At 40.9% G+C, this 25,478-nt stretch overlaps 1 protein-coding gene across 2 annotated transcripts in view; it reads right to left on the bottom strand.

The window, feature by feature from the left end:
- Window positions 1-25,478, bottom strand: part of LRRC1 (leucine rich repeat containing 1) — a 134,224-nt gene that overhangs the window by 22,372 nt on the left and 86,374 nt on the right. For both annotated transcript variants that reach the window (XM_023254065.2, XM_045057656.1), the window contains exons 4-9: window positions 24,854-24,943; window positions 8,002-8,058; window positions 7,652-7,715; window positions 6,944-7,018; window positions 3,618-3,762; window positions 1,356-1,474 (exon numbers count right to left, since the gene is read on the bottom strand). In XM_023254065.2, the coding sequence (XP_023109833.1) occupies window positions 1,356-1,474; window positions 3,618-3,762; window positions 6,944-7,018; window positions 7,652-7,715; window positions 8,002-8,058; window positions 24,854-24,943 (550 nt within the window). The remainder of the gene's footprint in view (window positions 1-1,355; window positions 1,475-3,617; window positions 3,763-6,943; window positions 7,019-7,651; window positions 7,716-8,001; window positions 8,059-24,853; window positions 24,944-25,478) is intronic.

The following is a 25,478-nucleotide window of genomic DNA, read 5'->3' as shown; positions in this document are numbered from 1 at the left end:
ATTTGGAAGATGTACAATGAAATATTCTGCATTTTTGTTAAAACAGGAATATGTTTCAATAAAATGAAGTCAAAGGGACAGACCTGGGAACAGAGAAATACCTAGCAAAGAGGTAATGAATGTTCCTCAGTGTTAAACAATTTGCGCCTCAAGATTCATCCCTTAACTATCTGCACCTTGGAGAACCACAGTGGGAGAATGGCTTGGATGACTGGAAGCCAGATGGCTAGGGGAAATCAGAAGAACCCTGAGCACGGGTGCCGTCAGTGGCACGGGGACAGCAGCGTGGGAACAGGAACAAGGTGAGCAGGGTGGGAGGAGTGGGGTGCACAGAGAACTATAGGAGCCAGGCAGTACCCTGATGAAGGGGGGAGCTTCAACACTCTGATGCAAGCCAGGGGTGAATGAGTACCATTTTTATAAGTGTTGTGATTACTATCTGTAAGCCTGAAACCACAAACTAGGATGGGAAGGTTAGGTCACTTCCACTACAGCCGCCAGAGGAGGCTGCCTGAGGAGAGATGTGGCCAGGCTCCCCCACCAGCTCTGTGTCCTACCCACTCATGCTTTTTCTGCTCTTTCCACCTCAAGAACATTACTTATACTTTTTATAAAAGAGGAGAAGAGAAGAGGAAAAAGAAGAAGGGTAAGTAGGGTAGGAAATACAGGGATAAAATACAGGGAGAAAGGTAGGCAAGTAAACTGAAGCAAAAGCTGCTACAAGACGATGAAAAGAAGAGGAAAAGGAGAAGATGAAGTAATAAATGAGGGCCTGATGGAAAGCAGAGGAAGCGGCAGGAAGTGAGAGCAAGCGAGACTGCCCCCGGTAGGTGGTGTAGGCCAAAGCTCTGCCCTTGGTAGGAGGGGAAGTCCGGCCCAAGGCAGGGGCACTTGCAGCCACCTCCATCCCCAATTTCTAGGGCGGGGTAGGATCACAGACCCACACCCAGTCCTCCAGAGAGCACTCACACTAACCACCCCCCACCCCCTGGTCAACCACCGTTTTCTCCCCTTCTCTCTCTCTCTCTCTCTCTCTCTCCATTTACTCGAAGAGCCCTGAGAGAACGTTTGCTCTGGCGGTCCTCAGACACCATGGCAGAGGCATCAGTGGCTCATTCCTGCACCTCCCTGGAAACCTCTGTAAGGGGAGCTTAAATACCATTCTCTTCACTGAAGCAGGTTAAAAGCCAAGCATCTTTATGTCGTGCATGTGCTTTACAAGTCCCTTTTTTAGATGTAACATGAGAAAAGTTCCATGTAGCCCACCCAAATTGTAAGTAGAATCTACCCTTATAAGTCTTGACATATAGAAAGCACACTCTATGCATCCATTTGAATGTGCAAGCCACACTCACCAGGAGCCGGTTTTCTGTAAGAACTAATTCAGTGAGGCTTTCACAGTCTCCAACTGCTTCAGGCAACTGTGTGAGTCTGTTCTGATCCACTTTCAAGATAGACAGTTTCTTTAGTTTTCCTGGAAAAGCATTATTTCAACTCATTAGTTACAACTGTCTTCCTAACCATCACTTGGTATCTCTTATCTGCTGTTCTTTTTTGTTTTAAACACTTACTCATTTTTTTTCCTCACCCAACTTTTCACATTATGAAACCACATCATTCGCATTTAGATCACTAAAGGTTGAGAGTTAAATGTTATCAGAACATCAGAAACAGTCAGCAATTAGAAACAAATCGTTTTAAAAGTCATTACATAAAAATACTGTATCAAAGCCGGAAAATTTACAGAAAAACAACCAGCTAGCTCTTGATGCATCTTTAAGAACATGAAATGTATCATGTACAAAGGAGAGGCTTTCATTGTACTCCAAGAATCGTCCTCACCAAAAACAAAAAACAATACAGTTTATTCTATCACCTATGAATGAAAATGCCTCAGTGAAGATTCCTACAATGAAGTGTTTCTAGGTATGCAGAGGAAAATGGCAATCTTTGAAAAGCCACATGAAGAACTGAATGTATTTCACTCAGAGCATAAAGACTAGACTTTCTGGCGATGCCCGCAGGCCATGGAAAAGAATGGAGTGACCACAGCATCCTCAAAATCCCCACTGAGTGAAGGAAAGCCTAAAGCTTTTGGATTCTCATGTTCAACTATAACTCAAGGGAATGAAGCTACAAAGCAGACATCCTCACTATCTACTGAGAGAGGCTGGCATGATGCTACAGTCCCCAGTAAAATCAGAAAACAGCCTGTATCTTAAAAGAGACGTCAAGCCGGAGAAAGGGACATGTTGAAAAAATTAACCTGCCTTGTGTGTGGTCACAGAGCAAGGCAGGAGAACTAATGGATTCTTGAGCTCTTTATTTAGCATCATCAATAACCTACTAACACTGTCCCCAGAGGCTTTGCAACTGTTTTCACTGGCAGGAGAGGCACACTGAATTGAATCGATAGATCTCCCCCCAACGGAGTCTCCCTAACAGTTTTCTGGCAAGTGGTCTTGCAGCCTCTCTTTGAACACTTCAGTTGACAGGGTTCCCATCCCTTCACTAAGCAGCCCAAACTACTTTGTAGCCAGTATTTCTCTCAGATCTTTTCCTTGTGCTCACCTGAACTAGAAGATGTAACACATTGACCTCTCTTCTCCGCAGCAGCCTTTCAAGTGCTTGAAGTCAGCCATCGGACACCTCCTACGTCCTATGCCAAGCAACTAAACGTCCCCAGTGCCTACAAACTGTTTGCGGGTGCCATGTATCACTCTCACCCAACATCTCTACCTAGAGTCAAAGTCCCCATCAATTTTCCAACCAGTCTGAAGCAAAAGGCAATGTCTGTGTTCCTGCCAAGATGCTATGATCACTTACTGCTTTCATCTTGACCAAATAGCAGAAAGGAAGTGGTCCTCTGTCATATAGCTTCTCCAATTACTGAAAAACTTTCAGAAACTTCCCTTGATATTTTGAATAAAAGTCAAAAAAAAAAAAAAAGGTCAAAGACAGCAAGCCTATGTTGACTATTTGGTTAAAGGTAGTTTCTTACAAGTTCTAAGTGGCTTTGCTAGGGGGGAGCTCATGGTCTGTGTCTGTTTATATCCTCTCTGCGTTTATTTTCTCAAGCTGAACTGCATGCCTTTATGGTAAAGGAAACGTCTGGACTAATTTCTTTTTAAAGGAAACAGCATAGGATGGTTAAAGGAAAAGATTATTCTCAAAGAACTATAAAAGGCTCAACCCAAGCACACCATTCTTCCCTAGGTCGTGCATAAGGTCAGGGTTACTTTCTCATAAACTGTTAGGGTGCTCACGGAAATATCTCTCAGTGACTGCTCACATGCCTGAAATATATTCTATTATTCAGACTAATCTCCACGGAAATCACTGAAAGGAGATGTGGGTGAAATAGATGAGTTGACACTTAGAAGTAACAACAGGTACAACTGTTACCAAACCAGGAGGACAGAAATACCTGCATACTGAGAAACTTCAATTGTATTGAACATTCTTTGCATTCCTTCTTTAAGAACAAATAAACAAGGAGACTAAAGGACTCCCATCCCCAGCATCTGAGAGTGGTGACCAAAGGATCAAAGGAGTGAGTCCCACAGGCTCAAGACAACAGCCAACATCTTTAGAAGGCAATTCCTTTCGATACTTACCGATGCCATCCGGAATCATTTCTAGTAAGTTCTGGGAAATGACTAAATCTGTTAACGAAGTCAGGCCACTGATTTCTTCAGGAAGTCTCTCCAACCTGTTTTCAGAGACATCTAAGCACAGCAGATTCTTCAGATTTCCTATTTCCTACACCAGTGACACAGAAAAAGAGACTCATGCTTCACCCTGCTACAGTACAGAGGAATTTCTTACAGGGATTTTTCACAGTCAATTCCCAAAGCAGTGCTGAGGATGTTTCCTTAGTGTTTATCTATAGGAGGAGGCTGGAGTGAATTTCCAGACCCTCTTCCAATGAAAACGGGAAGCTGCACCAGTCACAGACACGGAGCTGGGAGGGATGCCAAGCTCCCCAACTTCAGGCAGGCAAGGAATCATTCTCACTTAACAGATGAAGAGACTGGCACCAAGAGAGGACAAATGACTGTAGGGTAACATAATTAAAAAAAAACAAAAGGAGTCTGGAATCCAGTTCTTCAGGTTTAGAATCAATCCCTTGGGTAAGCAGCTTAGAATTCGGGGTGACCCTGAGATTTTCTCTGTTAAGAGACCATCTCCTTTTTATCTCCCATGACCAGTAGTACCTGTTACAACAAACATCAATGTGACTGCACCCCGGCAATACTGGGGCCTCCAGACCCACTGACACCTTCACCATCGACAGAAGACAGAAGCAAGCGTACTGCTTTCAGAGACAACAGGCCATCCAAGGAGTGGAGAAAGAACCTCAAGGAGTCCAGTGTTCTGTTCAAGAGGTATCTTACCTTCCATTCACAAAATACATATTTTCTCTTTTATAACGGCCTCCACTTTTCCGGTCCCATTGCCACTACATTAAATTCCCCCTCTCACCTAGACAGTTAGGTCCAACCGTGAGACACTCCCTGTCCACTTCTGGGCTACAGACTGTTGTTTCCATATTTCCCTCCTGGAAACGCAGCTAGCTCTAAGCATGTAATCAGACCACCCTTCCGCTAAAAAAATTAAAATGTCTAGTGGCTCCTTGATGCCTACATAAGTACAAATCCTTCAATCTATACTTAATTTGGTCTGATCTACTTTTTCCAGTTCCTCTCCTACCTAATACACATCCTCTGAACCCGCCCCTGTAATTCCTGTCTGGAGGAAACCACACTGCATTTCTATTGATTTCAGGCCTGACCCTTGACATTGTTCTACCTTTTCATTAATTCCTCTTAACAATGTTTTGCATTGACAATAGGAAATGACAATAGGAAAATAATTCCGATTATTTAGACTATCTGATGCGTTGAGTCCTGGTTTAATAGAAGTTTCTTTTTAAAAAAAATTTTTTTAATGTTTATTTATTTTTGAGAGAGAAGGAGAAACAGAGCACGAGCAGGGGAGAGACAGAGAGAGAGGGAGACACAGAATCTGAAGCAAGCGACAGGCTCCAAGCTGTCAGCACAAAGCCTGATGCAGGGCTCAAACCCACGAATCACAAGCTCATGACCTGAGCCAAAGTTGAATTTTTAACTGACTGAGCCACCCAGGTGTCCCAACAGAAGTTTCTAAAGAGGGATGAATGAGATGTTTAAATAACCATTTACAACAAGATCATTGGAGTTCTAATTTGTGTTCGAGATGTGGCATTTTGTACACAATCATTTACACACATCTGTACACACATACATTCTTTCCCCATCATGTCCCAGAGCTGGTGTGTTACTTTCCTGATAACCTCATGGTATTTTTATTCCCCATCCTCTGACTCCCAAAGTAACTGGAATTCTCTCAACCAGGATTTTGCATGATTTCCTAGAGAAATCTCCGTATTAATCAAACCTTCAGTTGCTAACCGGTCTCCTTTCCTCAAACGCAGCAAAACCTCAAAAACAGACTCCAATTAGTTAATTACTTCCCTTAGTTGTGCAGTCATAGTAAGTCCAGTGCTATAAAACTACAACCATACCAAAGAACTGAGTACTTTCTCCTAGTGTCAGACTCCATGCGTTAATACAGCATTCCTCATGAAGTGCACAGCCCCGTCACACCTGCTTCACATGACTGAGCAGACACCTAAGCATCTGATTGGCTTTAAACTATCGGCACCTTGGGGTGCCTGGGTGGCTCAGTAGTTTAAGCGTCCGACTCTTGATTTTGGCTCAGGTTATTATCTCACAGTCGTGATATCAAGCCCTACAGTGGGCTCTGTGCTGGGCATGAAGGCTGCTTAAGATTTTCTTTCTCTCTCTCTCTCTCTCTCTCTCTCTCTCTCTGCCCCTCCCCTGCTTGTGTATGCGCGCGTGCTCTCTCTCTCTCTCTCTCTCTCTCTCTCTCTCTCTCTCTCTCTCTCTCTCTAACACATAAAATATCAGCACCTAAACCATCATGAAATATACCCGGACTTTAAAGACTGGCTGTAAGAGGGGTGCCTGGGTGGCTTAGTCAGTTGGGATCTGACTTTGGCTCAGGTCATGATCTTGCTGTCTGGGAGTTCAAGCCCCGCATCAGGTTCTGTGCTAACAGCTCAGTGCCTGGAGCCTGCTTCAGATTCTGTGTCTCCCTCTCTCTCTGCCCCTCCCCTGTTCACACTCTATCTCAAAAAAAAAAAAAAAAAAAAAAAAAGACTGGCTATAAGATATATCCAAGAACAAATTTCAGTAATACAATTAAATTATTAAATTAAATAAGGGGAAAAAGCTTGTTTTTTATTGTTGCACTTGTTGGTTTACATTTCTTTCTCATGTAACCAGAAGGCAAGACTGCTTATTAGGGCTCCACAAGGGGACTATGTATTTAGAAATCCATGTAAGACTCCATTTCATTTGGAACATGGTTCTTACATTTGGTAATAGTAGGAACTTGAGCACCCTGATATACCAGCTAAACCATAAGCATTATTTGCAAAAAATTTAAATAAAAGCTTTTAACATTTCTTTAAGATCAACTATTACAGTACAGAATGTGGTCACAATCATCCCAAAGCATTTGGCACATCACAATGAGTGGCAGAAATGGATACCATCAAGAATCAGGGGTCCTGATAATTTACAAATTTACTGGGCTTGAGGTAGGCCACATGGGGAGCAAGGATGAAATAAAATACAGACTTCACAAACTAAAGGATACATTTGCTATCTTTAGAAATCATGGGTTGAGGCTTTCGATTTTTCTATGGCAGTGTAGCGTGAGTGCTCAATATATTTTTCCAAATGTGCTTTTTCAACCATTGTTTCTGGTTTTCAAGATCCCTCTTCTAGAAAATCTCATGCAGAAGCAGGGGATGCATGAGTGGTGGTTGTGGTTGTTTATTATTGGGAAGAAACAATGTAAAACCACCACTTACCTGAGGTAATTCTGACAGTTGATTTCCATCCAACCAGAGATCCTTTAGATGTAAGAGAGCTCCAATTGATTCTGGCTGAAACAAAAAAATAATGTTATGGTAACAAAGATCCAATGTTTATTACTCTTCCACTCAGAAAGAATCCTACTTCAACAGTCAATAAATGGGTACCATAGAGGAGGTTAGTTGGTACTTCTCCAATACAAGTCCCCCATCCTTCAAACACTCCCAAAACTCTCCAAGAATGCTGGTGGGAGGCAACTGGGTGGCTCAGTGGGTTAAGTGTCCAACTCTTGATTTCAGCTCAGGTCATGATCTTATGGTTCATGGGATGGAGCCCCGTGTCAGTCTCTGTTCTGACAGCACAGGGCTTGCTTGGGATTCTCTCTTACTCCCTCGCTCTCTGCCCCTCCCCCACTTGTGCTTGCTCGCATGCTCGCGCTCTCTCTCTCTCTCTCTCTCTCAAAATAAATAAACTTAAAAAAAAAAAAAAAAGAATGCCGGTAGTTTCCACTGACACGCATCACATCTAATACTGACCCTCCCCACCCCCACATAACTCTCAACCTATGTGTGAACTGGAACACATTCTCTAGTATTGCCAAGCTGTGTCTGTGGAAATATATCCCTACAGATCTCCCCTGAAGTATATTTTGATCATATCTGAGGACAAAATTAAATCTAAATCTCTCATTAATACAGACTTACCAAATTATATATTTCATTGTTTCCTAAATCAAGTTCTTCTAGTCTCCGCAGCTGGGTAAGAGAGCTATTTAAAAAAAGAAATAAAGGAACTCTTAGAGAGTATTTAGAAATGCTGAGCAATACAGTATCCCTCACTTGGACTAGTTTCCAAAAATAAGACTCATTTGGATTGCATGGCAGTAAATATTACCAAGGAAAAACTAGTAAGGGAAGGCAGGCATCTCCCAAACTTTCCAAAAGACACAGAATCTCCTTGTGACAAAGTATTGTAATACTTTTTTTTTTTTTTTTGATACATGAAGAAATTCATTTAGTACAAAATCCCCTCTTATCTTCTCCATAAGACTCACTCAGGAAGATATGTGAGAAGATTCTCTCTCAGTTCCAGGGAAGCCAGGTTATAAAGACTAGAAATGAACAGAAGAAAAACATATAAGGAAAATTCCTAAGATTCTTCTTCCCATTCTCCTTCCCCATACATACACTCCACAAGTAGCAATGCTTAATAAAACCTTCTATGTCACATCTTCCCAGGAGGAAAAATATCTATAACCAGTACCTGTAAATCCCATTAAAAAGCATATTCTCTATTCCCAGATTTTTTTTTCTACTCCCAGATTTTAATATTAAAATAAAAAGAGTAGCATCATCAATGTAAGGCACCCTCGTTTAAATACTTGTACATTTGATATGTGAAAAAAAAAAACTCACTAGTCATTAAAGACAGTCACACCCAGGACCAAGATAGAAGTCGAATATGTGCTTCCAGACTCCAGAATGTCAAAAATGTGCCGTTACCATAAAAACAGTAGTGCCTTTAATCTCACAAAGGTCAGTGCTCTTCCTCCAAACATTAGTAAAAGACCATCCCTGTTTGAAAGCAGTGGGCCTCTCGGTCCAGAGGGCCCACGTGCTCTACTTAAGATCACAAGTTCACAGAGCACCAGGAAGCAACACTATGGAAATGACAGCCATTTAAATGCATCAGGGATAGGGTAATAGCGCACCTCACATGGTGCCTGGAACACAAGGCTGATTCAGTAAATGGGAGCTGTGTTAGTGCTGCTTTTATTCTTACTAAACCCCAGAAAGTGGCGCTCTCTTCTGCAGACTCTCCAGCCTCTCGGGTGTAATCCACGCCTATTAGGAACATGGTGAAAGGAGACAGATGTTTTCCTCTAACACTGATTATCTGGGTCGAACCTTCCCAGGCAGTGGCAATTCCGCAGCACCAGAAACCTCACAAACCCAGGGGACATCAGCACTGGCACATGTTACCGATTCAGTGATTCAGAAGGTGGACGATTCGTCTATTACCCCACCAGGCACCACACCAAGCAAAAATTCAAGCTGTTGCTCACATCACCACAGTCACTGTCCAGATTTGGAGGACTTTTATGTGTGAGCGCACAGAACACAAGGAGTCAAACGTTATGCCGACACTCTAATCTGCCTTAATCCTCCACTCTCCTTCCAACGTTAAAAGCCAGAGTCACGGGTACTAACAAAGCTGGTTTCATAACATCAGAAAATGTAAATTTGATTGGCAGAGTGTATGTACATATTTAAAGACTGTTTGCCTGAAAATGTATCTTAACTCTGTGATGAAATGCATACATTCTGTATCTCCTTCAATTTTAGAAAATGGAATATTTTTCACAGAGTGGAAGCAAACAAAACTCTTCACAATATATTTTTTAATCAAAATCCCTACTAATAATTATAATTTAATATCAATATTGTTAAAAGAAATGTAGGCTGATGGGAAGATTAAGCAGTGTAGTTTTACTCTCCATGGGCCGAGTGTTCACACAGAAGGAACGAGAACGGGAAGGGTGGGGGTGGGGGGGAGAAGGAACCAGCCAGGATCTATTTCCAAAAGCAACCTGTGGATGAGGATGATAAGTACATTTTTAAAGTCTCAGTAAAAGCAAAAAAAACCAGGGCTTTGCTTTTAGTTTCCATGTAATTCGTGGCCAGTTTTATCAGGGAGGTGGGAGTCATTTGGCTATTTTCACATTTATATTTTAACAATCACTGATGAATTGACATTTTATCTACTCCACATTCATTACTTTCATGCCAATTTCGATGCTCTAAAGACATACACTAACAAAGGAGGAAAAAGTCCTTTGCTTTACGAACGTTACCAGCAGGCACCTTTGAACGCATCTTTAAAAGCAGGGTTTGTTTTTTTTTTTTTAATGTACCATTTTTCATTTTTTTAAATTTAGTTTTGAGAGTGAGAGTGAGAGAGAGAGAGAGAGAGAGAGAGAGAGAGAGAGAGAGAGAACGAGCAGGGGAGGTGCAGAGAGAGAAGGAGACACAGAATCCAAAGCAGGCTTCAGGGTCTGAGCTGTCAGCACAGAGCCAGACATGTGGCTCAAACTCACTAACTGAGATCATGACCTAAGCCAATGTTGGATGCTTAACTAACTGAGCCACCCAGGCACCCCTAAAGGCAGTTTTATGCAGGCCTTGAAGTGTTGTGCCAAGGTCTGTAGCTTGGGCCTGAGGCCTCCTGCCTGACCCCGACCACCCCTCCTGCTCCTCTGGCAGGAGGCACGCACCCACAGGGGCTCCTGGGCTCCTCACACACACCACCTCTTCATTAGAAACAACCCAGCTTGGTGACGACACATCCATGACAACGATCAGCAAAGTGACGCTTTGTATGAGTTCCATTAGAAAGTGGCAAAGGCATAATTCAAGTGTGGTGGGAAGCCAAAACTCCCACCCTCACCCTCCACTGCCTTGAGGCAACTCGGGGACTCTCCACTCCCTTCTTTATAATTTAAGTTTTAAAAGCACCTATCAATATGGGGCAAAGAGGCAAGTCTTACCTTCTTAGCCATACCAAGGACACAAGGATTTTTGTTGGTTTATGTCATTTTAAAAATAGGACACACATTTTTAAGTTATCTTTATATTTTGTCTTGAGGGTCAAAGGCAGAGGCCGCAGTCACTAAGAGCACATAATGCTTGAACAAAAACACTGCGAAAATGCCAGCAGACTTTTGGACATACAATTCTTGATAATGTCATGTTAATGTTCCCACTGCTACCATGCTAGCACCCAAGTAAAACATCCTGTTAACTGAAAAGGTTCTAACTCCAGAACTTCTCAGTTTCCACTGTTTTTGGATAGTAGGGAAAATGGGAACGTATGGGTCTTAACAGCAGCAAAAAACACCATATTTCTGTAACCTTTCAAAATTCAAAAATTCATTTAAAATGAAGTAAATAAAGCAAGAGCCTTTCTGAGGGAATACTTCCCCATAACTTTAAACTATTTAAAACGAAGGAACTCGGACATTACAATCAAGCTCTAGGGACCCAGCAGTGAAAGGGCGAGTCTGGAAAGAGCACACAGAGTCGGGGAGGTAAAAGTGTGAGGCCCAGGCTCCAGTCCTGGCCTGTTCCCTCCCTAAGTAGTAGCTGGATTGCTCGACTCAAGTGCTTTACCACTCTATCCCAAGTTCCCTTAAAATAAACACAGTCATATCTACTATGGCGATTAGGGCATAATGCATTTTCCCTTCAAGTCCAGTGAGCCACTTTTGTCCCTCATTTCCCTGAGATAGCCCCTATCCCTATGCATAGTTAGGTACCTTACGAGTGGGCATGCCCTGAGTCAGGTTCTTCTGAGAGACTGCTCCAGAATGCTATTTTTTTTTAATTTAAAAAACATTTTCTAATGTTTATTTATATTTGGGGGGGGGGGGTAGGGGCAGGGAGAGACAGAGACAGATTCCAAAGCAGGCTCCAGGCTCTGAGCTGTCAGCACAGAGCCCAACGTGGGGCTCAAACCCACGAACCGTAAGATCATGACCTGAGCCCAAGTCAGACACTTAACTGACTGAGCCACCCAGGTGCCTGTGCACAGGATGCTATTAATCATCCCCATTGCAGAGGACTCCTTGAGGGCAGGTCCCACGGATGGTGAGCTGCTGGCATCAGCCAACTCTTGCAAAGATCAAAGTTGGCTAGTCCCAGAGCAAGTGCAGAATCCTACCAGCCCGCTCCAAAAGGCAGTTCTCCAAACTCTTCTAGGAAGAGCTGACATAAAACGAGACCTGCCTGAACGCAGATTTAGACCACAGAAATTAATACAAAACTGAGTAAATGAATGAATGATCTCCCTTCTTAGTCTTTCAGAATACAGGATCTTCCATCCAGACTTCAGGATACTGCCTTTCCCATCAAGGCAACCTATTCAATGCAGCACAAACATCTCTACATCTCTTACAGCACCTAAAAAAACCAAAACCAAACCAAACAAAAAACAACCAACATGCTTTGCCAAGCGCTGGGCTAGGGGATTCGAACTTAGTTCTGTCCATTTCTGAGACCAGGCTCTTAATCACCAGGCCAAGAGAAATAAGGAGGCTCAAACTCCATGTGCATTTATCAGACATTTCAGTTAAAACATGATTATCACAGAGGAAAAAGAAAGCATCGGGTGTTTCTGATACATTTACAAATGTGAGAAAATAAGACACTTGAGAGGCAATATGAGAATTACTGGTCTTTAACACTCTGACTACTAATAATGGCATCTGCAGCTTACTGTAGGACAGAAACCACAAGATTCAGCTTTGTGGGTGAGAAAACTAAGGCATGGAGAGGGAACCTGAACACGGTCTCACACAAATGAGAAGGGGCAAAGCCAGGATTTACCAGGGAATCTGAATTTTTATCGCTATCTCCTGCTGTCCTTCACTCTTGAGTCGGCTTTGTGAACAGCTAATACGATGAAATACATAATGTAAACCAAAGTATTCAACAGTAAGTTTTCCTCCCATATTCCTCCCTCATCTATCTAGTTTCCCACCACTGAGACCCTTCTCGCTGGAAATAACCCCTTTTTGTTAGTTACCTATGTATTCATCCAGAGTTTTCTTTTCATGCCAAGACAAGGAGATACCCTCCCCCTTTACACATACGAGTTATCCCACACACGTCTAGCACTGTGCTTTCCTCACACAGATTTTTGTCTCACTTATTATTTGTACACATCAGTACTTTTTTTCTTTTAAATAATTGCATGGTATCTCACTTCTATATACACCTTAACTTTTTAAACCATTCCCTCATTCACAGATACTTCACCCTTCAATTTTAGTATCTGGCAAGTTAAATTTTTGTGTAATACTGTTAGAATGACCTCATCCTCCTCCTACAAAAATATGAGTTCTATTCTCCCTATAACTCCCACCATTTCTATCCCCAAATGGGGTAAAACAAAATAACAAAAACCAACTTAACAAGCTCTTACAGAAAAAGAGTATGCTTAAAGCATTTCTTCTCAACACACTAGTACTTAATGTTTTACAAAGTTCATGATAACAGGCACAAAAGTTACACTCTTTTATAAGTCAGAATGTAGGCCAACTGTATTTTTAGGATTCTATTTCAGGGACTGGATAAGTGGTTACTTTAAAGAATTTACATCTGTTCTCCACTATATTTTAAAAATCCCCTTTTAATCCACTAAGACTTTTTTTTTTTTTTTTCATTTTTGGTGGTCACAATCATTTAGAAAGTAAAGAATAAAATAAATTCAAGTAGCCCAAACAAATGGCAGTACACTATGAAACCATTAAAATACAAAATCTACCAACATTGATGGCAATAATATTTGACGGGAGAAAAATCAACATTATTCAGGACAGGGAAAGTTGCTTACACATTTGTAAAATTTCTGCTTTCTTAGTACCAAATTAGGACTTAAGAAATCTCTGGTAACAAATTTCCTTATGGTGGCTTTGCTCTAGAAACTTTTCTAAAACCCTTTTTGTTTTTGAAATAAACATTTTATGGGAATTCCTAGGCCTCAAAAGAGAGCAGTGAATATGGTAATAGTTTTCATAATGAAGATGTGTTCCTTACAGGCAGCACGCACTAACACAATATGGAGAAGCAGCCTGGCACTAGGCCCGATTAGCAAGGGGCCACGTGGTCCACTTAGTTCAAGCCCACTCAAATTAAGGTCACCACTCCCAAGGGTAGCAGACAAACTCAGACCCACACGCTCTACTTCAATCTACCAGGGCCCATCTACTTGCTCTACTTCTGCTAACAAACTGTCATAATTAAATGTTTACTGATGACCATTTGGGGACTGGCAGCTGTGTTTCAGGCACTGCGCCAGTCGATTACATATATAGTCCTTCCCCTTTAAGAACGCTATTTTTTTGAGGAGGAAATTTAAACAGAGATGTTTGGATTCATTTAAACTTCTTTTCTTGTTTTTTGACAGTAGGTTTCTTTAATGGCCCAGGATAAGGAATCTCATGGAGACAGATACACAAAGTAAAGACAAAGGCCGCCAGAGGCTTCCCAGACTCCCAAAATTCTCCATGATTCGCATTGGGGTTTTGTATCAGCTCAGCCTTGCCTCCCACTCCTTGTTACCTGCAGGTCTTAGAGGCTGTGGCTGTGTGTACCCACCTGGTCACCAGGTATGAGTAACGGAGGCAAAATGACCTCAGCATGTTACTCATAGGCTACACTATAGAGTTATTTTCTGCCAGAACAAACTACGTCAGGCTCCCAGGTACAGTCTCATCCTTCAGCAAGACCAGGCTTCAAGTTGGCCTAAGATCCATCATCACTACCTAATTCTAGAAAACCATCATCCCCCAAAAGGAAATTCCATACCCATCAGAAGTTATTCCTTATCCTGACCCTCACCCCTAACCACTCCTCCCAGCCCCCGGCAGGTACTGGCAACCACTAATCCAATTTCTGTCTCTAGGCATTTGCCCATACTGGACATTTCATATGAAAGGAATCATACAATATGTGGCCTTTCCCCTCTGGTTTCTTTTACTTAACATGTTTTTAAGATTCATCCCGTTGTAGCATGTATCGGTATCCCCATTACATTTTTGGCTAAGTATTTCATTATATGAATATACCATATTTTGTTTATCCGTTCATCACTGATGGAAACTTCAGTTGTTTCCACCTCTTGGCTATTATGAATAATGCAGCTACAAAAATTCATGCACAGGTTTTTGTGTAGGCAGGTTTTAAATTCTCTTCCATACATATAACTAGGACTGGAACTCCTGGGTCATATGGCAACTATGTTCAATGTTTTGAGGAAGGACCTGCTCCCTCAAAAGAGGGGCTTCTTCATTTTACATTCCCACAACAGTGTATGACGGTTTGCAGCGTCTACACATCTTCACCAACATTTGTTATTGTTTTTGCTTTTTAAAAAATTTATATCCAAGTGAGTTAGCATATAGTACAATAATGATTTCAGGAGTAGAATCTGGTGATTCATCCCTTACAAATAACACCCAGTGCTCATCCCAATAAGGGGCTCCTTAATGCCCCTTGCCCTTTTACCTCACCCCCCCTCACCCAAAACCACTCCAGCAACCCTCAGTTTGTTCTCTGTATTTAAGAGTCACTTATGTTTTGTCTCTCTCTGTTTTTATATTATTTTTGTTTCCCTTCCCTTATGTTCATCTGTTGTTGTTTTTTTTTTTAATTAGAGTTAGCGGGTCTGAAGTGAGATCTCACTGTGGTTTTGATTTGTATTTACTTGATGACTAATGATGTTGAGCATCTTTTCATGTGCTTATTGGCCATTTGTATATCTTCTGTGGATAAATCTATTCAAATCCTTTGCTCATTTTTATTTCTTATTGGGTTGTCTTCTACTGTTAAGTTGTAAGAGTTCTTTATTCTGGATACGAGACTCTTATCAGATATATGATTTACAAATATATTCTCTCCCCTGTACATTGTCTTTTCACTTTTTTGATAGTGTGTACTTTGATGCACATAAGTCTTTAATTTTGATGAAGTCCAAATTTATCCATTTTTTCTTTTGTTGTGTGGGCTAATAAACAACTGCCTAATCCAATGTCACAAAGATTTATCTCTAGGCTTTCTTATGAAAGTTTTAGTTCTTAGATTTAGGTCCCTGCTGCATTTATAGTTAGTTTTTGTATGTGGTGTGAGGTAGGGGTGTGACTTCATTCTTTCACATATGGATGGATATTCAGTTGTCCCAACAGCATCTATTGAAAAGATTATTCTTCCTCACTGAACTGTTTTGACTCTATCAAAATCAATTAACCATCAATGCAAGGGTTTATCCTGAATTCCCAATTCTGTTCCAGTAAACTGCATGTCTATCTTTATGCCAGTGCCACACGTCTTGATTATTGAAGCTGTGTAATTAAGTTTTGAAATGTGACAGTGAGGATCCTCCAACTTTGCATGTCTTCTTTAAGAATGTTTTGGCTATTCTGGGTTTCTTATATCTCCATTCAAATTTTAGGATCAATATGTCAATTCCTGCAGAAAAAAAAAACAGCTAGAATTTTGATGGAGACTGAGTTGAATCAACAGATTAATCTGGGGAGTATTGCTATCATAGTTATATTAAGTTTTCTAATCCATAAACACAGGATGTCTTTCCATTTATTTAGGTCATTTTTAACTTCTTTTAACAATGTTTTGTAGTTTGCAGTATATGGGTCTTACATTTCTTCTGTTAAATTTATTCCTAGGTATTTCACTATTTTTGGTGCTTTATAAAGGAAATTATTTTCTTCATTTCTTTTCTGGTTTGTTCAATGCTACTATATGGAAATAAAACTGATTTTTACATATTAATCTTCTATCTTGTAATCTTGTGGAATTCATTTATTAGCTCTAATAGCTTTTTGTGGATTTCTTAGGATTCTTTATATAAAAGATCACATTCATCTGTAAACTAACCCATTTTTGAAAAGTAAAAAATACAGTGTGGGATTTTCTTGAGTAGAAATTGATACAACTGATCTCAAGAAAAATATTTCACTAGAGGTGCCTGGGTGGCTCAGCTGGTTAGGCATCTGACTTTGGCTCAGGTCATGATCTCATGGTTTGTGAGTTCTAGCCCCGCGTCGGGCTCTGTGCTGACAGCTCAGAGCCTGGAGCCTGCTTCAGATTCTGTGTCTTCTTCTCTCTCTGCCCCTCCCCTGCTTACTCTCTGTCTCTCTCTCAAAAATAAACACTAAAAAAATTTTTTTAAATATTTCACTATATGCTTTTTGAAAGACAAATTCATTCACACTTCATACCAATATGTGAAAACTTAGAGCAAAAGTATCCTTCCTGGCTTTACCGGTAGAATCCTCAAAGTGTTTTTAGTTAGAGTAAAGCAAAAAGCCACTGTTCACTAAAAACTGTTTTCAAGGTCATATCTGAAAAGTCAACCTTATTCAGACAGTATTCTTTTTTTTTTTAAATGTTTAATTTTGAGACAGAGAGACAGAGCATGAGAAGGGGGAGGGGCAGGGAGAGGGGGAGACAGAATCCAAAGCAGGCTCCAGGCAGGGAGCTGTCAGCACAAAGCTGGATGCGGGCTTGAACCTACGAACCGCAAGATCATGACCTGAGCCAAAGTCAGACGCTTAACCGACTGAGCCACCCAGGCGCTCCCAGACAGTATTGTTAAAGTCTACCCTAGACTGGGAACTCTACGAGGAGCCTACTGAATGCTTCTCTCCTTGACTGCTGCCCTTCCATGCAAACTGGCAATCTCAGTGATATGTAAAGTCATTTACTTAATATTACCCCAACATTTTCTAAAAGGGATATAAATAAGTCTATAAAGTGCAAACACATAAATAATTTCTGCATTATGCAGCTTCTTCATGGAAGAAACTAAGTGTGAATCCTAGCTGTTCCACCCACCAGCAACACAACCCTGGGCAGATTACTTATCCCCACTTCACAGACAAAACCAACAGGACTCAGGATGGCTAACGGTAACCATGACTACACATGCTGTACTTAGACCATATATGTGCCTAACATGGCACTCCCCCCCCATTCCTTAGTTTCCTTCATCACATGGAAATTAATACAGCTGCTCTCACTGATCATCAATATTAGCTCTGAGCTTTTTTGGCAACAAAAGCAGAAAAGGAAACATGATAAATGTCAGAACTAATATTAAAAGGAAGAAGCTTACCAGTTCTTCTGATGAGATTTTTCCCTAAAAAAAAAAATACATATTTAAATCTCTCCCTAATGGCTCCTTTTATCAGGGAAATTAACAATATAAATGAATAATAATTATTCTTCATTCGAAGGTTTCAGAGCAATGGAAACAGGTGTTTTGTTTTGTTTTTTAATCAACTGTATATCATTAAGCCAGAGAAGTGATTGTGTAGGAACAGGCCAATGTGGTCCCAGCACAAAGCTTCAAGAACCTAACTGGCTTGCCTACAATGTCAAGAGGGAAGCTAGCAGAGTGAAGGAGGTAACACTGTGCGCCTGGTCACATGTACTCATTCTTTATGTCAGAGCAACACTAGGGTTGCTACAGACACAAAGAGTTTAACGACCAGAGACTCCCCCCACTTTCAGGGTACAAAGTGATCGAGATGGAAACACTTGAATACTGAACAACTAGACTACCGTGTACAGATAAAGGACTAACATGCTTATTGTGTAGCCAGTAAAGAGTGGGTCAAGGAAGCTGTGCACTTAGGATCTATCTCACTCTTCTCATCGTTGGAGAAGGCTTGACAAAAGAGATAGAATTCCAATCATTAAGTGAGGACAAACCTCAGCCCGTCGGCAAAGAGAGGAAAGAAGGAACACATTTTAAACTTCACTTTTTTTAAGCTATGCTTTTTTAAAAATGTATTTATTTTGAGTGAATGAGAGAGTGAGAGAGCGTGTGAACAGGGGAGGAGCAGAGAGAGAGGCAAAGAGAGAATCCCAAGCAGGTTCCTCGCTCTCAGAACAGAATCCAACGTGGGGCTTGATCTCACAAACCATGAGATCATGACCTGAGCCAAAATCAAGAGCCGGACGCTTAAACCAACTGAGCCACCCAGGTGTTGCTAAAGTTCACTTTCATGAAAGGCTTTGAAGCTTTCTGCTTGGTTTGACCAGAGCTTGGTGGGTCTACACCACAGTAAAAACTCTGTAGTGCATGCTGCTACAACAAACAAACACTACCAAGCTTCTGAAACTACCAAGTTTGGAGTGGTCTCCAAACTTAACTTGAAAAATATTTGCAGCAGACTTTTAAGTAAATATTATATGCAACATCAATACAAAAAATAAAAAAGCTAGTAACAGAGCTGTGCAGGCACAAACAGGGATCAGCAAAGACCACCCACCAGAGTGCTGTTTCTCACTCTCCTCTGTGTCCAACAGAGAATTCACTGGAACCTGAAAAAGGAGAGGTTAAGAACCACTAGTCTTGAGCTTCACAGACTCCCAAACATTCTCTTCTAGACTGGTGGTCCTCACACATTTATAAGAGTATACTTTTATAATCCTCTTCACATTTATTTTTAAAATATATAGATGCACTTTTAAATTTAATGTAATTTTTAAGTAAAAAAAAATAAAGCATTTTAAAATATTTTATTTAAAAATACAAAAATCTTTTGGGCTCTCAATAATTAGCAGTGGGACTGAAAATACTGTATTATGTATTAAATCTTTTGTTTTATAGCTGGGTACAAAACAATTGATTCTAAATTGTTTTAATCCTTTGTTTAATCACTATAATAGGTGAAAGAAATTCTTCACAAAGTTACACTGATTCAAGAGCTGCATTTATTAAATCATCACTAATTTTTAAAAATGACTTCTGCTTGCAGTAAGGTCTCTGTTGAAATTCTGCTCACCATCATCTTCCGTGACATCAATCATTTGTATATGAAGACTAATCAGAAAGTGCTGTGTTTTGGGGCACCTGGGTGACTCAGTCAGTTAAGTTTCTGACGTTGGCTCAGGTCACGATCTCATGTTTCATGAGTTCCACCCCCATACTCGGTTCTATGCTGACAGCTCAGAACCTGGAGCCTGCTTCAGATTCTGTGTCTCCCTCTCTCTCTCTCTGCCCCTCCCCTGCTCATGCTCTATCTCTCAAAAATAAACATTGAAAACAATTTTTTTAAAAAGTGCTGTGTTTTTGTATTTTTAACAAAAGAGTTTAAAGAAACTGTATTAGGGGAATTAATTTCTCACTCATTGTGAATCACCTTTATTTATTTATTTATTTATTTATTTATTTATTTATTATTTTTATTTATTTTTTTAAATTTTTTAAATTTAAATCCAAGTTAGTTAGCAATACAGTGCACCAATGATTTCAGGAGTAGATTCCTTAATGCCCCTTGCCCATTTAGCCCATCCCCCCTCCCACAATCCCTCCAGTAACCCTCTGTTCTCCATGTTTTAGAGTCTCTTATGTTTTGCCCCTCTCCCTGTTTTTATATTATTTTTGTTTCCCTTCCCTTATGTTCATCTGTTTTGTATCTTAAAGTTCTCATATGAGTGAAGTCTTATGATATTTGTCTTTCTCTAATTTCACTTAGCATAATACCCTCTAGTTCCATCCATGTAGTTGCAAGTGGCAAGATTTCATTCTTTTTGATAGCTGACTAATATTCCATCATGTATATACATATATACATATATATATACACCACATCTTCTTTATCCATTCATCCATCGATGGACATTTGGGCTCTTTACATACTTTGGCTATTGTCATCAACTTTACTTTAAAGGACAAGGTACTATGCTAAAGTGCCATCACAGAAAAGGGCCAAATCTGGGACATTCTTACTCTTTAGTAAAAGAAAGATGTGTGATTCCGCATGAGGTAACCAGTATACTTCTTTATGGTTCAAAAGATCTTCACGATCATTTTTCGTGCCACCAAAAAGTATTATAGGGATTCTACTATGTGAGAGACTTGCTTCATCCAAGTAGCCACACTGAGGGTGGCTGCCATGCAGCCACGTGGTGAGTGTAGGACACGGACTGTAGTGCCCTGCAGTTCCCTCAAAGTGCAACGACCTGCGACCTGTGTGACGCTGGCTTCTTCCCACATGTCAATGGCGAATGATCTGCACCCCGCAGGATTCCTAACAGTGCGCTCGGGGATTTCAGGAAGCGACAATTTATGGCCATCGTGTACTGAGGTACCCAGGGAAGCAGCAACCGACTCACAGGAACACTGCAGAATACTTTACACTTGAGATAGACATGGCAGCACTCAACAGCCGTTAGATACCACGTGAACCACGAGCTCATGTCGTTCCATTTCCACACTGGACAGCACGACATTCCTTTCAAGGACACCATGTCTTTGCAAAGCTGGGTTGCCAGGGACAAACGGTAAGTACCAGGTGAAAAATCAATGTGGAAAGGGAAAAGGGGTGGCATTTTGAGAGGCTGAGCGGTGTCCAGCAGGTACCCACATCCTACAGCAAATATTTGGCAACGTTTAAAAATGAAATAAATGGGTGCTTGTGTGGCTCAGCCAATTAAACGTCCAACTTTGGCTCAGGTCATGATCTGACAGTCTGTGGGTTCGAGCCCCGCAGTGGGCTCTGTGCTGACAGCTCAGAGCCTGGAGCCTGCTTCAGATTCTGCGTCTCCCTCTCTCTATGCCCCTCCCCAGCTTGTGCTCTGTCTCACTCTCTCTCAAAAATAAATAAACATTAAAAAATATTTTTTAATAAAAATATTAAAATGAAATAAAAATATTTATTCTTTCCATTTACATATATTATTTTTTGAAACAGCTACTAGGTTGTTAGAATAAAAATACTTATTATGTTGGCTGGACTTACCTACTTAATAAATGGCACCATCAGATATGGCCAGGAGCACTAAGAAAATGTGTCTGTTCCCCAAAGGGCCATGAGAGCCACCTGAGCTACAGTAGCGGTGCATGGAGTAGCAGAAAGCACAGGACCAGGACCAGGGGGGCCGTGCTCCAGTTCCAACTCTGCCATCAACCCCCAAATGCTCTTCACATTAACCAACCACTGGCAAACCAAATGCACTAGTGGACAGATGCTCACAGGTGGCCCCAGCTTCAAGGCGACTGCAGTCAGCTTGCCCTAGATAAAGGCTTGGCTGTCTCCTCCAGGCGGGACACTCCTGCCCTCCCTGAGGGGCCCACAACCTGGACAAATCCACAGCTTTCCCAGTTCATGCCAAGTACTGTGCTAGGCGCCAAAAAGAGAAACCGAGGTCCCATTCTCACTGTTGCTCAAAAGGCAGATACTGAGGTGGCTGACTCATCTGACCAATGAGAAATAAGCAGAGTTAATCTATGCAACAATTCCCACTTCAGAATCTACAAAGATAACAGCAAGTATGATCATTCAGATGGCAGCCATTTCGTGTTCAAATTTTTTTTTTTTAATATGAAATATGTATATCTTACAGGGGTGCCTGGGTGGCTCAGTCGGTTGAGCATCCGACTTTGGCTCAGGTCATGATCTCACAGCTTGTGAGTTCAAGCCCCGCTTTGGGCTCTGTGCTGACAGCTCAGAGCCTGGAGCCTGCTTCGGATTCTGCGTCTCCCCCTCTCTCTGCCCCTCCCTCACTCGCATTTTGTCTCTGTCTCTCTCAAAAATCAATAAACATTAAAAAAAATTTTTTTTAATAAATATGTGTGCCTTATTTATAAAACCATACTACCTCTGAATAGTTGTTTGGTTGCTAAATATTTGATTCAGTGCCCTACAGTAACCGTTTGGGAATCCTCTGGGAAACTGAAGAATTGTTTTCATGAGGAAAGTTTGTAAGTTTCAAGTAAGGATTTGCTTAAAACGTAGTATACTTATGCATATATGCAATTTCCTCAACATTTCGCCATCTCAACTGCTTAAAGGGCCTTTCTGGCATGGTCTAGGACACCAGGGGTGCCCAAGCTTCTCCAAGGAGTCTGTTCTTTGCTTCTTTCTACCAAGTGAAAACTCACTGTTACTTTAGTATGCAAAATCTTAAATCCAACAGGTAGAAATCATGGAATCTCTTGCTTTGGTTAAAATATATATATAAAAAATATATAATATATATGTATTAATTAATATATAAAATATATATGTATATATATATTTTTTTAACAACCAGGAACAGGAAACTCGCTATCTCCCATTTATTTTCACAAACTGACCTAGTAAGAATCAGTTGATTCATTCATCTGCCCCATATTCTTACTTCCTGGGTGATGATTCACCACAGGCTTCAAGTTCAGAGTGACAGTTTGTTTTGGAAGCAATCAGTATACATAAGGCTGTAACAGTTACACAAGATGATTAAGACTACAATCAAAACAAAACAGAACACTACCCTTATTACTGACAGGATACGTAGGTACACAAGAAATCCTGAACACTGACAAAAACAGGTACATGTACTAACAGAAAAGATGGAATAAAGGATATGTAATTTATTCTAAAATGACTATTAACTAGCATTCTCTATTAATACAATGTAGTGGGGAGTGAGAAAGGCCCTCTTATTCAAAAAAAAGAATGTATTTTCTCTCAAAGCATTCAGCCTTTTTAAAAAAGACATAAATGGGGGGATAGAAGGGATGAACATGTGGGCAGTGGTAGGCTAAGAAAGAATGGGAAGGTGAGTATCAAGGGAATTAGATTCCAGAGACTTCCGAGGAGGAAGGGGAGGAGGAGGAGGAGTCAGTTTAGGCATTTAAATGGCTATTATAATTTGGCTATTGTTGGAAGTGCTGCTATAAACATTGGTGTACAAGTGCCCCTATGCATCAATAGCCAAATTATGGAAAGAGCCTAAATGTCCATCAGCTGATGAATGGATGAAGAAGATGTGGTTTTTATACACAATGGAATACTACTTGGCAATGGGAAAGAATGAAATCTGGCCTTTTGTAGCAACGTGGATGGAACTGGAGAGTGTTATGCTAAGTGAAATAAGTCATACAGAGAAAGACAGATACCATATGTTTTCACTCATATATGGATCCTGAGAAACTTAACAGAAGACCTTGGGGGAGGGGAGGGGGGGGAAAGTTACAGAGAGGGAGGGAGGCAAACCATAAGAGACTATCAAAAACTGAGAATAAACTGAGGGTTGATGGGGGAGAGGGGAAAGTGGATGATGGGCATTGAGGAGGGCACCTGTTGGGATGAGCACTGGGTGTTGCACGGAAACCAATTTGACAATAAATTATATAAAAAATAAAATAAAAATAAATGGCTATTATATTAATTAGAAATATATGAATCTTGATACAGCAAAAGTGCTAAGTCAAGAAACCCAGAGTAAAACATGATTGTTTCCTCTGCAACAGATACCATCAACTCAGAGTATACTGGGGCTTCCTGTCCCCTTCCCCTCCTGGGACATTAAGGACACAAATCTGTATCAGCAAGTCTACTGGCAACACGTTTAAACAGCTTGCATCTCAGAAAACATGATCTTGCCAGCTCAAACCGGGGTCAGTCTGCTGTCTTCCGCCTGTATAGGAGGGAGAGGAGGGGGCAAAGTTGTCTATGAAAAGCAGTCCACTCCCACAGATTTCTGGAAAGAGACCCTTTGCAGAACAGACATCTGTCAGATACACTGCAGTTCTCAAAACCAAAGTTTCTGTTTTGTCTTAGAACTCAGGTAGGACACGTGAACACAAGGAAAACCTTCTATGACACTAGGGAACACTGGTCCACTAGCTTCGGCCAGCCACATTGCACTTTTGTTTTAAGTGGTAAAGCATGAGCTGTCAGCCTGATTTAACCCACTGTATGTCCTGGAGGTATGGAAAAGATCTGCTAATTCAATTAATTCATCTGTGAGAATGTGTAAGAGAACATTTAATTGCCCGCACACATTTTCTTCAAAGGATTTTATTTCTGGCCATGGCTGTCCTCCCCAGCCTCTAAGCCGGCACCATGGAAGTGTGCCCATCCCATCCCATGTCCCTCTCCCCATTCCACGCCTGCTCTCCAAAGACACCACTCCTACTCGCTATTCTCAGGTCTGAGGTGCACAGACGCTGGCAGACGCAGCCGTTGTTCAGCGTACATACTCCGTAAACGTTTGATCAAAGTACTGAGAGTGGTAGCTGCCAACAGGATTTATTAACTACCTACATGACCAGTGCTACTTTGTTCGCTTAAGTTAACTACTCTGGAATCCATCAGTTTGAAGGACATGTCCAAATAAATTTAGGTTTTTCACAGTAGCATTACCCCTTTTGACCACTGGGATTTAGGGTCAACTGAAAGCAGAAACACCGGAATCTCGCTATGATCCTTCTTGAGGGTGAGATTAAAGATTGGGTAAAAGGCTTTCGGAATAGAAAGATAAGAGCTGTAAAAGACAAAGAGGCTGGGGTGGATGATGCAAACACTCTCCTGTCCTCACATAAACACTTACTTGCCGATATTTTCAGGCAGGGACTGCAGGGAGATGTCGTTTACAGAGAGACAGGTCAAATTCTGTAATTCAGGAAAGCTTTCTGGCAATCTGAAACAGCAACAACAAAATGTTAATTGAAAAAGAAAAGTGCATATAGAGTGTACACCAGACACAAATATAATTATCTCTCCCATATTCTCACTGAAATAACTTCAAATTACATTTTAAGTGGCATATTTGCCTGGTCTTCCTATATAGAAGACATCGATAAGGAAAGAAGCCAAGACTCAGTTTACCTAGAAGTACAGAGGCATGAAAAATACTTGATGGGGTGATCCAGGAATAATTAACCCAGGAAAGATACACAAGCTCTAACACTAATTTAGCCCAGAAGATTATAATAAAACACAGGACAGCAGCTTAATCATGGCTTTTTTTCTGTAGATTATAATAGCCAGAGCAAAGCTATGGATTACTTAGAACTGATCAATTGACAGCAATTGCTACTTTCTTAATAATTTTCTTTTAACTTGATTTAAGATGCCAATCACTTGAGATAATTATTATGCTTCACTATGTTCTACACAAAAGGACATTCTTTATACTTCCCTTAAATGCTACTGAAGAGTGAGGTTTTCAAAAT

Source organism: Felis catus, chromosome B2 (assembly GCF_018350175.1).
Source record: "Felis catus isolate Fca126 chromosome B2, F.catus_Fca126_mat1.0, whole genome shotgun sequence".
Lineage (NCBI taxonomy): Eukaryota > Metazoa > Chordata > Mammalia > Carnivora > Felidae > Felis > Felis catus.
This window is presented reverse-complemented; position numbering and strand designations above follow the sequence as displayed.